Raw genomic sequence first — 12,213 nt, 5'->3', positions numbered from 1 at the left:
GCTGATTGCTGAGTCCTGCCCCTGGGTCACAGCAGCCCCAGGCAGTGCCACAGGCAGGGGACAGAGTGGCTGGGAAGCTGCCCAGTGGAAAAGGACCTGGGGGTGCTGGTCAGCAGTGGCTGAACATGAGCCAGGGTGTGCCCAGAGGGCCGAGAAGGCCAAGGGCATCCTGGCCTGTGTCAGCAGTGGTGTGGCCAGCAGGACCAGGGCAGTGATTGTCCCCCTGTACTGGGCACTGCTGAGGCCACAGCTCAAGAGCTGTGTCCAGTTCTGGGCCCCTCACTACAAGAAGGACATTGAGGTGCTGGAGCGTGTCCAGAGAAGGGCAGCGGAGCTGGGGAAGGGTCTGGAGCACAAGTCCTGTGAGGAGTGGCTGAGGGAGCTGGGGGTGTTTAGCCTGGAGAAGAGGCAGCTCAGGGGGCACCTTACTGCTCTGCAACTCCCTGACAGGAGGGTGGAGCCAGGTGGGGAGGGGGTCGGTGTCTTCTGGCATGCAGCCAGTGACAGGATGAGAGGAAATTATCTTAAGCTGTACCTGGAGAGATTCAGGTTGGATGTTAGCAAGAAATTCTTCACAGAAAAGGTGGCTGATACTGAAATGGGCTGGCCTATAAGGTGATCACTGCTGTTAGAAGTGTTTGAGAAAAGACTGGATGTGGCACTCAGCACTCAGGGCCATGGTCTGGTTAATGTGGTGGTGTTCAGTCATAGTTTGGACTCGATGATCTGGGACATCTTTTCCAATCAAATTTATTCTGTGATTCTGTGCTTGGCCTGTAGGTCTGTAGTAGCTCTTTTTTTTTTCTTTTTTTTTCTTTTTTTTTTTAGAGAAAAAGCATTGATACGTGCTGAGCAGGCTTGGGGCTTTTTTAGATCTACCATGAGGATCCTGCATGCTGATAGAAGACTTTAAAGATACGCAGTTACCATTGTCACCCTGTAGGCATCTACTAAATTAATCTATTTATTTTTTCACATTAGCTGCTAAATTAGCCTGCAGGTCCATGGTTTGATGGACTAGATCCAAAAGTAGGGGAAATAGGCAACAGTGGAAGAGTGGCAGTAACTACTGGGCATAGAAATACGATTGCTCTCGGTTGTTGATCTCCTTTAACCGAAACGCTATGGTTTGTTTTGGTTTTGGTTTGTTTTGCTGCCGGAGCGGGGCGGAAGCGGCGGGGAAGCGGTTCCGGGGCCGGGAGGGCGGTGCCGCGGCTCATGTGACAGCGGCGCCGAGGGGAAGCGGCGGCGGAGCCGTGCGGGGCGCGCCGGGGGCGCGGACAGGTACGGCGGGGCGGGCAGGGAGCGCCCCCCGCTCCCCCCTCCCGGTGCGCGGTGGTCTCGGCCCAGCCGAGCGCCCTTCCCGGCGCGGCTGTACCACAGCGGCGGGGCGGGGGGTGGCGGCCGGCCGGGCCTCGGGAATGGAGCGCGCCCTCCCTCCGGCCGCTCCCCTCCTCGGAGGCGGTGGCCGCGCCCGCGGTGACGGGGCCGCCTCTCGTCTTGTCTCGCAGGCCCGCGGAGGTGGCGGCGGCGGCGGCACCGGGCGGGCCCCAGCCATGGCCGACGTGAGTGCGGCTCCGCGGCGCGGGCGGGACGCGGGCGGTGGCTGCTGGCGGGGGTGGGGCCGGGGGATGCCGGGGCCGGGGCCGGGGCCGGGCCGGGCGGGGAGGGAGCTCCGGAGGTGCTGCGAGCGGCCGTGAGTAACGCGCCGCCCGTCTCTGCCCGCAGGACCTGAAGCGGTTCCTGTACAAGAAGCTGCCGAGGTAACGCGGGGCCGTGCGGGGCGGGCGGCCAGGGCCATCCGTGCCAGCCCTCTGTCCGGGCAGGGACACTTCCCACTAGACCGGCTTGCTCAGAGCCCCATCCAGCCTGGCCATGAGTACTTCCAGGGTGCGGTCTCCAGCCGCCCTGAGCAACCTATTCCAGTATCTCACCTCCCGCACATGAAAGAATTTCTTCCTCATAGCTAACCTGATTTTCCCGGTTTTCAATTTGTACCCACTACTCCTTGTCCTGTCACTGCAGTTCCTGATGAAGGGTGCCTCTCCAGCTTCCCTGTAAACCCCCTTCAGATTCCAGAAGGTTGCTGTGAAGTCTCCACCCAGCCTTCCCTTCCCCAGACTGAAGAGCCCCAACTTCCTCAGCCTGTCTTTGTAGGGGAAGTGCTCCAGCCCTCTTATCAGCTTCATGGCTTCCTCTGGACTCGCTCCACCAGTTCCATGTCCTTCTTCTAATTGGGGCCACCAGATCTGTACTAAACAGAACAAATACTAAATTAATGAGGGCATCAGGTTTTTTTCAAAGTTTTCCCCTTCCTTGCACATTTATTCACACAAAAAACCCTTTCTTGCTAATTGCTGTGTTTTTAAAATGGTGTCTCTTCTTCCTTTTTTTTTTTCAGTGTTGAAGGTCTTCATGCTATTGTAGTCTCAGATAGAGATGGTGTGCCTGTTATCAAAGGTAACTTCAGCTTCTTGCTGTGCTCTGCAGCTGAAATCCTGATTGAACAACAGGGGGTGGAGAAGTACAGAAAAGTCTTCTGGTTATGCCAAATACCCGAATATCCCAAGTGGTGGAATTAAATTGGATTTTAAGTAGAAGTTCAGTAGTTGATTATGTACCTCTTTAAATATATCCTCTTGTTTGTGCCCTCAGTAATTGTAGTCCATGGAAGTTTTCCTCCATGACAGGGGTTGGAGTGCTGTAAGGTCCTTGTATCTTCAAGTCCCTCACAGTCTGATTGATACTAAGTGGTAGAGGGAGCTTAGAAGTGTTTTGTTGGCCTTTTGGTGCTGTAGTTTTTATGTTCTGCAGTCCTTGTTTCAGATGTTTTTGGCTTGTGAGTACAGTAGTTTAAGGATACAAAGATTCAGGTATTGCAGATTTATTTTGTTCAATGCCCCAGAGTATTCAAACACCCAGCAGAACTTGCACATCTTCCCCTGTCTACAGTCAAGTGACTGTGCCAGTAATCTGTTCAGAGGCTGGAATGGGTGCAATGGCACATGGAACCAGAGGGACATCAGCACAGGCATCTTAAAGGAAAAGGATTAAAAATTTCTTAGGTGTGCGAGGAGGGATGCTGGTATAACAAGCTTTGATCATACAGAGAGCATTAAATGATGTACAGCTTGCTTAAACTGCTTGGTGTTCCTGTGGGAGCACCTCAGAGGTCTTGCATGTTTCTCTGCTTTTGGCAGAGCCCTGAGCTGGATGAGGGTTTGGGATGTGGTCAGAGACACCATGTAAAGACAAGAATTTTCTTGTTTTGTTCTAGTTGCCAATGATAACGCTCCAGAACATGCACTGCGACCTGGCTTTTTGTCCACCTTTGCCCTTGCCACAGATCAGGGCAGTAAGTTAGGACTCTCTAAAAACAAAAGTATCATCTGCTATTACAATACCTACCAGGTGAGTAACCTCAGTGTGCTCTGTCCTCAGCAACTTGAGCTGTTCCTGCATTACACTGAGCAAGAGAAAGAAGGTTGTTTAAGCTCTGGTAGATTTTCACTAGGCTGCTATTGAAGTAATTTTGATTTATTTCTTACACAGCTTAAGTAGTTTAGCCAAAATAAGTATTTTTTAAACTTCTGTTACATTTCTCAAAACTTGAGATTTACTTGTTGACAATGGGAAAGTGTAGTAATTCTGATTTTGCAGAAGATGTTGCTCATATGGTCTTCTGAATCTTTTATGAAGGGTTTATTTTCTCTTTTATAAACAATGTTTATACTGACACCTAACATCAATTAAACACATGCAGCCTGCTTCGTAGCTAATCTTGCTGCCAGTATGGCTTTGAGGTGAGAACGCTTCGAAATACCACTCACATTTTTCACAAATAATCATTTGTGTCCAAAAGCATCTACACATTTCCGCTCCTTCATGAGTTCTGGTGGTCCTGAGAGCTTTTAATTATGTCTGCAGTAAATTGAGCAGCTGTTTAGCCTATAGTGTGTCAAGCTTTGTTTGGAAAATAAGTGGGTGAGTTAGTACATTGCTTTGACTCTCTTGATGCTGCTAGCTTACTGTAGTGCTCATGGTGCCGTTTCCCTGGTAATGGAAGAACAGATACTCCCGCACAGGGAACTGTATTGTGAAAGAATAAACCTGCCTGCCCTCCTGTTCCCTGACATGCACAATGTGTTAGCTGCTGGCTGAGCACTTCTCTCTCCTTGCAGGTGGTGCAGTTCAATCGCTTACCTTTGGTAGTGAGTTTCATTGCTAGCAGCAATGCCAATACAGGTATGTCTACACATTGGTTTTAAAGATTGCAGTATTTTAATAAACGAAAATAAATTCCCTGAATTCACTGCAAGCTGTGTTAACTTTGTTCCTGCTGTGAATTTTGTCAGTGTATTGTGAAAGGTGAGAAGGAGAAGGTGTGAGTAAAAATTCACAGGTTTTAGGTGTCTTGCTGGAGTTGTTATTCTTCTAGAAGCATATTTCTCCTGTGATTACCCTTGCCCATGCTGCACGGGCAGTACTGTGCTGGACAAGCCAGCTGTTGGGTCTCTTTCTGTCAGTCAAGTTAACATTCTGCAGGAACGTGTGCAGATTTGTCTTCAGTTCTGTGGGGTGGGGAAGTCCTTCAACCAGCCCCTAGCCTTGCTGGTAAGGACATTGGCTAATGAATATGAGCAGAAGGGATTTAGTTCTGGTACAGCTTCTTGGGCCACAGTAGCTATGAAGTGGCAAGGCAGTAGTGGGGGAGAGTTGTGCTGCACGGGATGGCTCTGCTAGTGCCAGGGACTGTAGACACCCTGCCTGGGGGTGCTGCCCACGATTCACAGGAAAGTGAGTAGCTCACATGAAACATTTCAGGCTTTGAAAAACACTGCCTGTGACTTGGGGGGGAGCTGTGGGCTTTGGAGAGAGGATTCTCAGTGATGTTGTTTGATGGAACATTGTGTATCTTCTCTCTTACCAGGGCTGATTGTAAGTCTGGAGAAGGAGCTCACACCCCTGTTTGAAGAATTGAGGCAGGTTGTTGAAGTTTCTTAACCCAATGGTATAGCCAGAGTGCAGCATTCCTCTGCAGCCCAGTGGACAGAAAGATTCAATAATCATCAGTCAAATAACACGTCTCGGAAGAAATACCACAGCTCCTTAGTATACTAAGTAAGAGTAAATTGTACATAGTACTGAATCTGAAATGATCTACTAGTGTGTTGTAGGTGGATGTTACTTTAGGCCATGCTTCTTGTATTGTGCAGTACTGGAGAGCCCACCAAAATAGCTCCCATGGAGTTTAGCTCAGCCAGCTGAGCCAGGCTGGCACGATGCCCTTGGCTCAAAGGAGCGACCCCCAGATCTCCTGCTTCACAGGGCACCAGGCACATGGCAGGGGTGTCCTCAGGCTGGCCACCACTGCCTGTGGGAAGGCACATCAGGTGGAGGGAGTGAGCAGAGATGTGCTTGGAGGCATTGTGAGAGCAAGTGTGCTAGCAGTGATGTGTCGGTACAATCAGTCGATGTCCCAGCTTCCTTACACGGGGGGCACTTTGGCAAGGGAGTGCTACTAATCTGGATGCTAGCTGCATCCTGCTTCCACTAGGAAGAAAGCTGTTTCTATGGAAGCTATCGCTGTAGGGATTTTCATGATGCCTAGCTAAAAGCACCCAAACAATGTCTCACTTCTTCATGGGGTTTTTTGTGTAATATGGTTGTGAAGATCTCATGTATCAATAGTCTTTGTGTGGGTTCATCACTGGTGACACTCTCAGCTTATTTACCCTTAGGTTTTCTTAAGTAAATAAATATAAATAAAATACAGTATTTTTAAATGACAGAGCCTGGTCCACTCTTCTGTTGCACTGCAATACCCCACAGCACATCTGCTTGTCTCTAGAGAGCCGGTCTCTTAATTGTTTGTAAATGTCCAAAATCCATGAATTTATATACACTGAAAACTAACCAGTGTGTCTCTCAGTTGGGCAGTAAGGATACCAAGTCCCAGGGCAGTGCAGAGAACATGTTCTTGAGGTTCAAGCCTGTGCTCTTAGCCCCACCCCTTATTCCCTCACACATTCTCTTATGTCACCTGCCAAGCACTGCATGTCTGGGGGACAGTTCTGGGCAGGTCTGTGCTCCAGGCCGGGAAAGGGGATGCCATGGCCCTGTGTTCACACCTCATCGACCTGTGGTGCATCAGGCAGGATGGGGGGAAACAGTGGAAATGACAACTGGGAGTTCTTGGCTCAAAAAGATAGTACAGCTTGTCAGTCAACCCTTTTCCATTTAAACTAAGCTGGAATGGGACTTTGGTTGCTGGTCATTACAGAAGCAGCTGGAAGGTGTGTGTGTTTTTCTGGCAAAATGTGTTTGTGTTCCAGCAAAGGCCTCCCCTTGCTGTTTGCTTCTGCTCAGCCCATCTGTCTGTGAAGGCTTCCAAGGTCACCCCAGTGCAGTTTCTTTCACTGGCTTCAGTTTGTGACACCATGTGCTGAACTTGTTCCCAGTGTTTTGTGAAGCAGCCTGTTGCTGTGAAAAAGGGAAGGCAACATTTGTGGTTTCCCCACAAGCTCCATTTCCAAGCCATGTTCACAGGACACTGATGCTGTTGGAGAATGTCATCTCTCTCTTCCCCTTATGCTGCCTCTCTCTCACACAAACTCAGTAAAGGCTTTTAACTAAATGGGAGATGCCAGTTTGTTAAAGCTTCATTAAGGGAAAAAGGAGGACAAAGCTTTAGCAATACAGTGCAGGAATATAAAAGACCTGTGTAGTTTTATAATGACATTTTATTCAGAAAACAGTCTATATAAAAATATTTACAAATACTTTGAATTTTTAAGTTGAAATAAAATGCTATTTATATGTCCAAATCTAGATTTTCTTTCTTCTTCCAATGTGCTTTTGCCTTCCTCTTCTGCACTCTTCTCTCAGTAAAGGCAATTTCCAAATACCTCTGCATGATCAATACCAAACACAGACTGCAGTGTGGCATAGCAGGAGAGGTTGGCAGATGCTGTTTCAGCATAAATTTGATTGCTATGCAGGGAGAGAGGGTCCCTCCTCTTTGCCAGCCCTCGAGGAGGCACAGGATTGCTCAGGGGATCTTGCAGCTGGGTCAGTCTGGTCTTGAGCCTCTCCAGTGTGTCAAACTTAGTTTCCAAAATGGAACACCTATTTGGAGTACAGCACCAACATCGTGGGGATCCACTTCTTGTCTCTCTAGTGAGCCACAACGCTGTTAAATGTGTGTCCTATGGTTTCTCAAAACCCTGGTTTGTATACAAGTGTGCTTACATGATGCTGTTCATCATTACCTACAGATGCTGTTTGAAACAAACATTCCCTTGTAGCCATCACTGTGGTATAAAGCTAAACCATATAAAAATTTGCTATGCATCTGTCACTTTGAAAAGGGCCTTGAAATATTACTCTCTGGATTGCAATATAGATACTATTTACAAAATGTAATTCTGTCATTTTTCTTTTGGTTTAAAGCCTAAAGAGGTAATAAAAAGATACTTCATGTTTCCAGAAAGGACCTGTTTTAAATAAAAGGTTCAAGGTTACAGAATGTGATACCGATGCTTAGTTGTGATGCAGCTTGTAATAATGAGTGCTCTGAATAATCCCAAAAAGTTTTGAACAGTGACCACTTCTGTGATTAGGTGGCAGGTGTTTGAATTAAGTGCATTACAGGCATACACCACACATGTCAAACCCACACACCGCTCGGATCAAACCCACACTCTGGTTCTGCAACCGTCCCCACGCGTGACTTGGCAGCCCCAGAGCACCGAGAGCCACAGGATCCCGTGTGTGCAGAGCTGGGTGACCTCTGGGAGGGGGCACAGACAGCACTGGAGACCTGAGGCTGCCCTCTGGTAAGCGATGCCTTCCCCTTGGAGAGAGGCAATTCCTGCCCGTGGAGGTGGAGCGCTGGCACACCGCTAGGAACTGAGGGTGGCGTTGCGCTCCTCCAGCTGCTTCCGTATCTGTGACTGGAACAGAAGGACAGCCCATTACTGCTTGGCTGCGTGCATGTGGGTGAGTACAACCCACCCAATGCCTGGTAATATTTAAGGAATTAGTGCTTTCAAGCCTTTACATTGTCTCCTCATTCCTGCCATCATGACCCAGGACATGCGGTCTGGGCTGATGATCCGTATTATTTACCAAGCACAAATAATGACATCCTTAGAGATGGAAGTGATTTTCTTTTACTAGTGAGTGTGCCTGTAAAAGTGCATCCCAAAAACGCTGAAGTGGGTTTGCAGGCAGATACATTGTGCCCCTGTGCATGGCACTGATGAGCCCACACCTCAACTGCTGTGTCCAGGTTTGGGCCCCTCAGTTCAGGAAGGTGCCTGATTCCAGAAAAGGGCAGTGGAGGGGAAGGGGCTAGATCATAAGTCCTATGAGGAGCAGCTGATGGAGCTGGGGGTGTTTAGCCTGGGGAAGAGGAGGTTCTGGGGTGACCTTATCACTCCCTGAGAGGAGGGGGTAGCCAGCTGGGGGTTGGTCTTTTCTCCCAGGCAGCCAGTGATAGGATGAGAGGACATAGCCTCAAGCTGTGCCAGGGGAGGTTTAGACTGGACATCAGGAGGAATTTCTTCACAGAAGGGGTTTTTAGACATTGGAATGAGCTGCCCAGGAAGGTGGTGCAGTCACCATCCCTGGAGGTGATTAAGAAAAGACAGGGTGTGGCTGTGACACTCATTGCCACAGTCTAGTTGACAAGGTTGTGACTGATCAAAGGTTGGACTTGATGACCTCAGAGGTCCTTTCCAACCTAACTGATTCTGTGATTATGTGAAAACTGCATATTCCAATCTAGTTGGTCTGGCAGCCAGAGCAAGCTCTCCCAAGTTGGAGGTGTTGAGGACTGTAGCCCTTGGGTGCCCCAGTCCTGGGGGGCTGTGCTGGTAGTAGCAGATGCTGCTGCCTGGGATGCCCTGCAGCAGCACACATCGCCTTACCAGTTTCCAGCGCAGGATTTTAATCCACTCGTCAGCTTCTATCCCCGTTTTTGCACACAGGTAGTATGTCCTTAGTGGGAACACTAAACTGTAAGTAAACAAAGCTTTCTTAAGTTGCTATAACAACTGCCAGTTCTCCCCAAAACTGAGCCCAGCTGGCTTGTGCCAGCAGCAGCTGAGACAGAGCAGGACAAGGAGGTTGAGCTCCCCTTCAGACACCAGGAGAGAGGTTAACCAAGAATAGGTGACCACCGTTTACAGCTCAGGGTCCTTAAGGACAAGGACCTTTCTAAGGATAAAAGACCCACATTTGGGCACAGAAGAGGCTACTATGTGACCTGTATCAGTGTCTGACCCCAAGATCCATGAGTCTAGGTGATGATTATAGATGGTCACAGAATTAGAAATGCCCACTACACATGGGCCCACCTTTTGCCAGGAGTAATTTGGCAAAGCCATGCAGGACTGACAGAGACTGGCTGACAGAAACAGACTTGTGAGTTAGAGGATGAGCAGGCTCACAACCACCAAAGGACCTTTCAGAAGCACACATTGTTTATATTTCAAAATTCCCTTTGTATTTTGAACTTCCCAGCAATGTGGAGAAAATCCTGCAACCTACCAGAAACAATTGACTCTTTCCTGGGAATAGTCAAATTGCACAGCTGAGCATTCAGTTAAGTCAAGTGCTCGAATTGGTTCCGTAGCCTTGAAGAGAAAATGTTTTAAAATGTGGACACATGAAAACAGAAGATAAAGTGATCTCAATTCATCTTCAGTGCATCTATACATTTCCAGGCACCTGCACAAGTTTTTCCAGGCAGTTACAATGGCTGTAACACTATAAGCACAAACTAGCAAGCATAAAATCAGTGGTATGACACAAAGTGAGCTTAATATGAAAAACGCAGGACAGTTCACATCTGGATAAGCAACAGAGGAGATCTCTACTGCAGGAATGTTTGAGCTACATGGAGGCTGCTGAGGGTTTGGCTGATGCCACGTAATGTGACTGACACAGCAGCAAACCTGGTACCACTTTCAGCTAAGGTTTACAAAGACAAAGGCATGGGTATAGGTCCTATCAGACCAGCCAGCTGTTGGGGATTTAATTAATTCCTAAATGCCTTAAAAGGATGAAGCTGGGTAAGCAGAAGTGTAGATGTAAAGCCAAAGTAGTGCTTGTAGCAGAAGTGATAGGTTTGGCTGCCTGAGAAGCATGTATGCGCGCGCGTGCACACACACACACACACACACACACACACACACACACACACACACACACACACACACACACACACACACACACACACACACACACACACACACACACACACACACACACACACACACACACACACACACACACACACACACACACACACACACACACACACACGTGCAGAAAGACAAGCTCAGGTGTAGGGACCTAGATTGTGTAAAACAGTAACCCATCTCCCTCAGGAGTTTCATTCTCCCTAGGTGTGAGAGCTCTTCTTCTGCTTGTTTCAGCCTCACATTGTTAAGGCCTCAGAAGAGGCAGCTTAATTGCTTTCTGCCCAAACACCCTTAGCTGTTTCCATGGCCCTTCATTAGGTGTACGGAAGTGTCTGTTGCTTTCTCATCTTCCCTTAAAGATGAGAATTTTTTTTTTTTTTTGCTGACTCAGTAGCTGTTAGTAAACCCTACATTAGAAGAAAGCCCCTTGGGGTGTGGCATGATACCAAATGTTATCCCAGGGTTAGCTGCAGGTTAACCTGTAGGTACCTGCAGCCCCACAGCAACAACAGGAGTGCCAGGAGACACTGGAGCTGTTCCCTGGAAGGAGGTCATCGTCCTGACAAGCACAGGAGCTCTTCTTGCCTGGTAAGTCACTAATGGAGTGCTGCTCATTGAAATGCTATCCTGCAAACTTAATTCAAGTTGTCTTGTCTCAAATGAAAACTGGTGGAAAGCCCTGCAAAACCAGAACTGTTTAGCAATGGTAATGTTTGGTGAGAGAAGGCTCTTGTGTCTGCTCTTGTGTAAAAATCTGTTGGAGGCTTGAAACAGGGCTTGGCAGAGGTGAACAGTTTGGCTGTTTATGAAGGAACCTCAAACAAAGGCATTGTAAGGGCAAAGAAACTCCAATTGTGTTTCTTATCTTTACTCAGATCAGGATAGAAATGGAGCAGTAACTGTAAGGATGCTGCAGATTAACCTTTGTCAGAAGGAATTTTTAAATGAAGGGTTTCCTATGTATCCTGTGAGACCACTTGAAACAAAAGGATGAAATCAAAGAATGCAAAGGATACCACCAGTATTTTTAGAACTATTTTAGCAGCGTGTTCTCTGTCAGGCTGTGTCTGAGCTACAAATAAAGGTTGTGCTGTGCTGGTAGCTTAAAATCCACTTAATAAAGCAACACAAAAATGTATTCTAGGCTAGTTGGGCAGGGCATGGAGCAGCCTGGTCTAGTGAAAGGTGTTTCTGCCTGTGGTGAAGGGCTTGGAAGAAGAAGATCTTTGAGGTCCCTTCCAACCCAAGCTATTCTGTGATTTGGTGTAAAAAACCCCTGTAATCTCTATCCAGTAGCTAAGACTGGCAGAGCCCAGTAGATGTTTTCCAGCTGTAAAACTTACTTTGTCTTGTTGAAGTCATCAGCAAAACTGAGTTTAATTGACAGGTTTGACCCCTCTGACAGTTTGGGAAGATTTAGCTTGGAAAGCTGTGATACAGATGTGAGAAACCAGATATACAAGGAGGCTGCAGCTGCCTGTGTAGATGTTTCATGTTGTAGAATTGGTGTTTGCTACTTACTGTCTGGTCTTTGAAGTACTTCAGTTCATTCCTATGCAGTGTAAACCACCTGGTTTTCCAGTTCTGAAAGATCAAGAATGAGTAGTAACTGCTTTGGGAGAGTTTAGTCTAAAACTTCTTAGGAAAGATAAACTTTCAAAGCTGCTGACTTGCTCAGGTTTACAGTTGTGCTTTGTTGCTGGTCAAAACACAAATTGTTCCTCTCTGCAGGGAAATACAGATGGAGCTATTTCAGCTCCATGTTGTCTTTAGCTTCTGTGGGTGATCACAGAGTGGAAGCAACAAGTAAGAGTTTTCCTTACCTTGACTATTTTGCCTTGTTTTATCAAATATCCTTCCTTGGTACCGAGCTGTGAAGTAAGAAAGGGATTGTGGTTAGAGGCTGAGCTCTGCTTCTAAGTCCCACATCCCCCTCTTTGCCTACATCAGCAAGATGGATCAGTTCTTTGGGAAACTCCCCAGAGCCATTCGCCCTCATTTC

General features: G+C 47.7%; 2 protein-coding genes across 3 annotated transcripts in view; one reads left to right on the top strand and one right to left on the bottom strand.

Annotated features, from left to right (window-relative positions):
- Positions 1 to 1,184: 1,184 nt before the first annotated feature.
- On the top strand, positions 1,185 to 5,791 carry LAMTOR3 (late endosomal/lysosomal adaptor, MAPK and MTOR activator 3). The gene is made up of 7 exons (XM_030239293.2): positions 1,185 to 1,284; positions 1,512 to 1,565; positions 1,729 to 1,763; positions 2,402 to 2,460; positions 3,278 to 3,411; positions 4,182 to 4,245; positions 4,931 to 5,791. Exons 2-7 carry the CDS (start codon positions 1,557 to 1,559, stop codon positions 5,002 to 5,004), a joined length of 375 nt encoding a protein of 124 aa, XP_030095153.1. The 5' UTR covers positions 1,185 to 1,284; positions 1,512 to 1,556; the 3' UTR covers positions 5,005 to 5,791.
- A 934-nt stretch (positions 5,792 to 6,725) lies between these two features.
- DAPP1 (dual adaptor of phosphotyrosine and 3-phosphoinositides 1) overlaps positions 6,726 to 12,213 on the bottom strand; it is a 55,243-nt gene continuing 49,755 nt past the window's right edge. For both annotated transcript variants that reach the window (XM_050974216.1, XM_050974218.1), the window contains exons 5-9: positions 12,035 to 12,082; positions 11,733 to 11,795; positions 9,556 to 9,641; positions 8,934 to 9,021; positions 6,726 to 7,955 (exon numbers count right to left, since the gene is read on the bottom strand). In XM_050974216.1, the coding sequence (XP_050830173.1) occupies positions 7,905 to 7,955; positions 8,934 to 9,021; positions 9,556 to 9,641; positions 11,733 to 11,795; positions 12,035 to 12,082 (336 nt within the window). In that variant the 3' untranslated portion in view covers positions 6,726 to 7,904. The remainder of the gene's footprint in view (positions 7,956 to 8,933; positions 9,022 to 9,555; positions 9,642 to 11,732; positions 11,796 to 12,034; positions 12,083 to 12,213) is intronic.

The sequence above is a fragment of the Serinus canaria genome, chromosome 4 (assembly GCF_022539315.1).
Source record: "Serinus canaria isolate serCan28SL12 chromosome 4, serCan2020, whole genome shotgun sequence".
NCBI classification, from domain to species: Eukaryota; Metazoa; Chordata; class Aves; order Passeriformes; family Fringillidae; genus Serinus; species Serinus canaria.
This window is presented reverse-complemented; position numbering and strand designations above follow the sequence as displayed.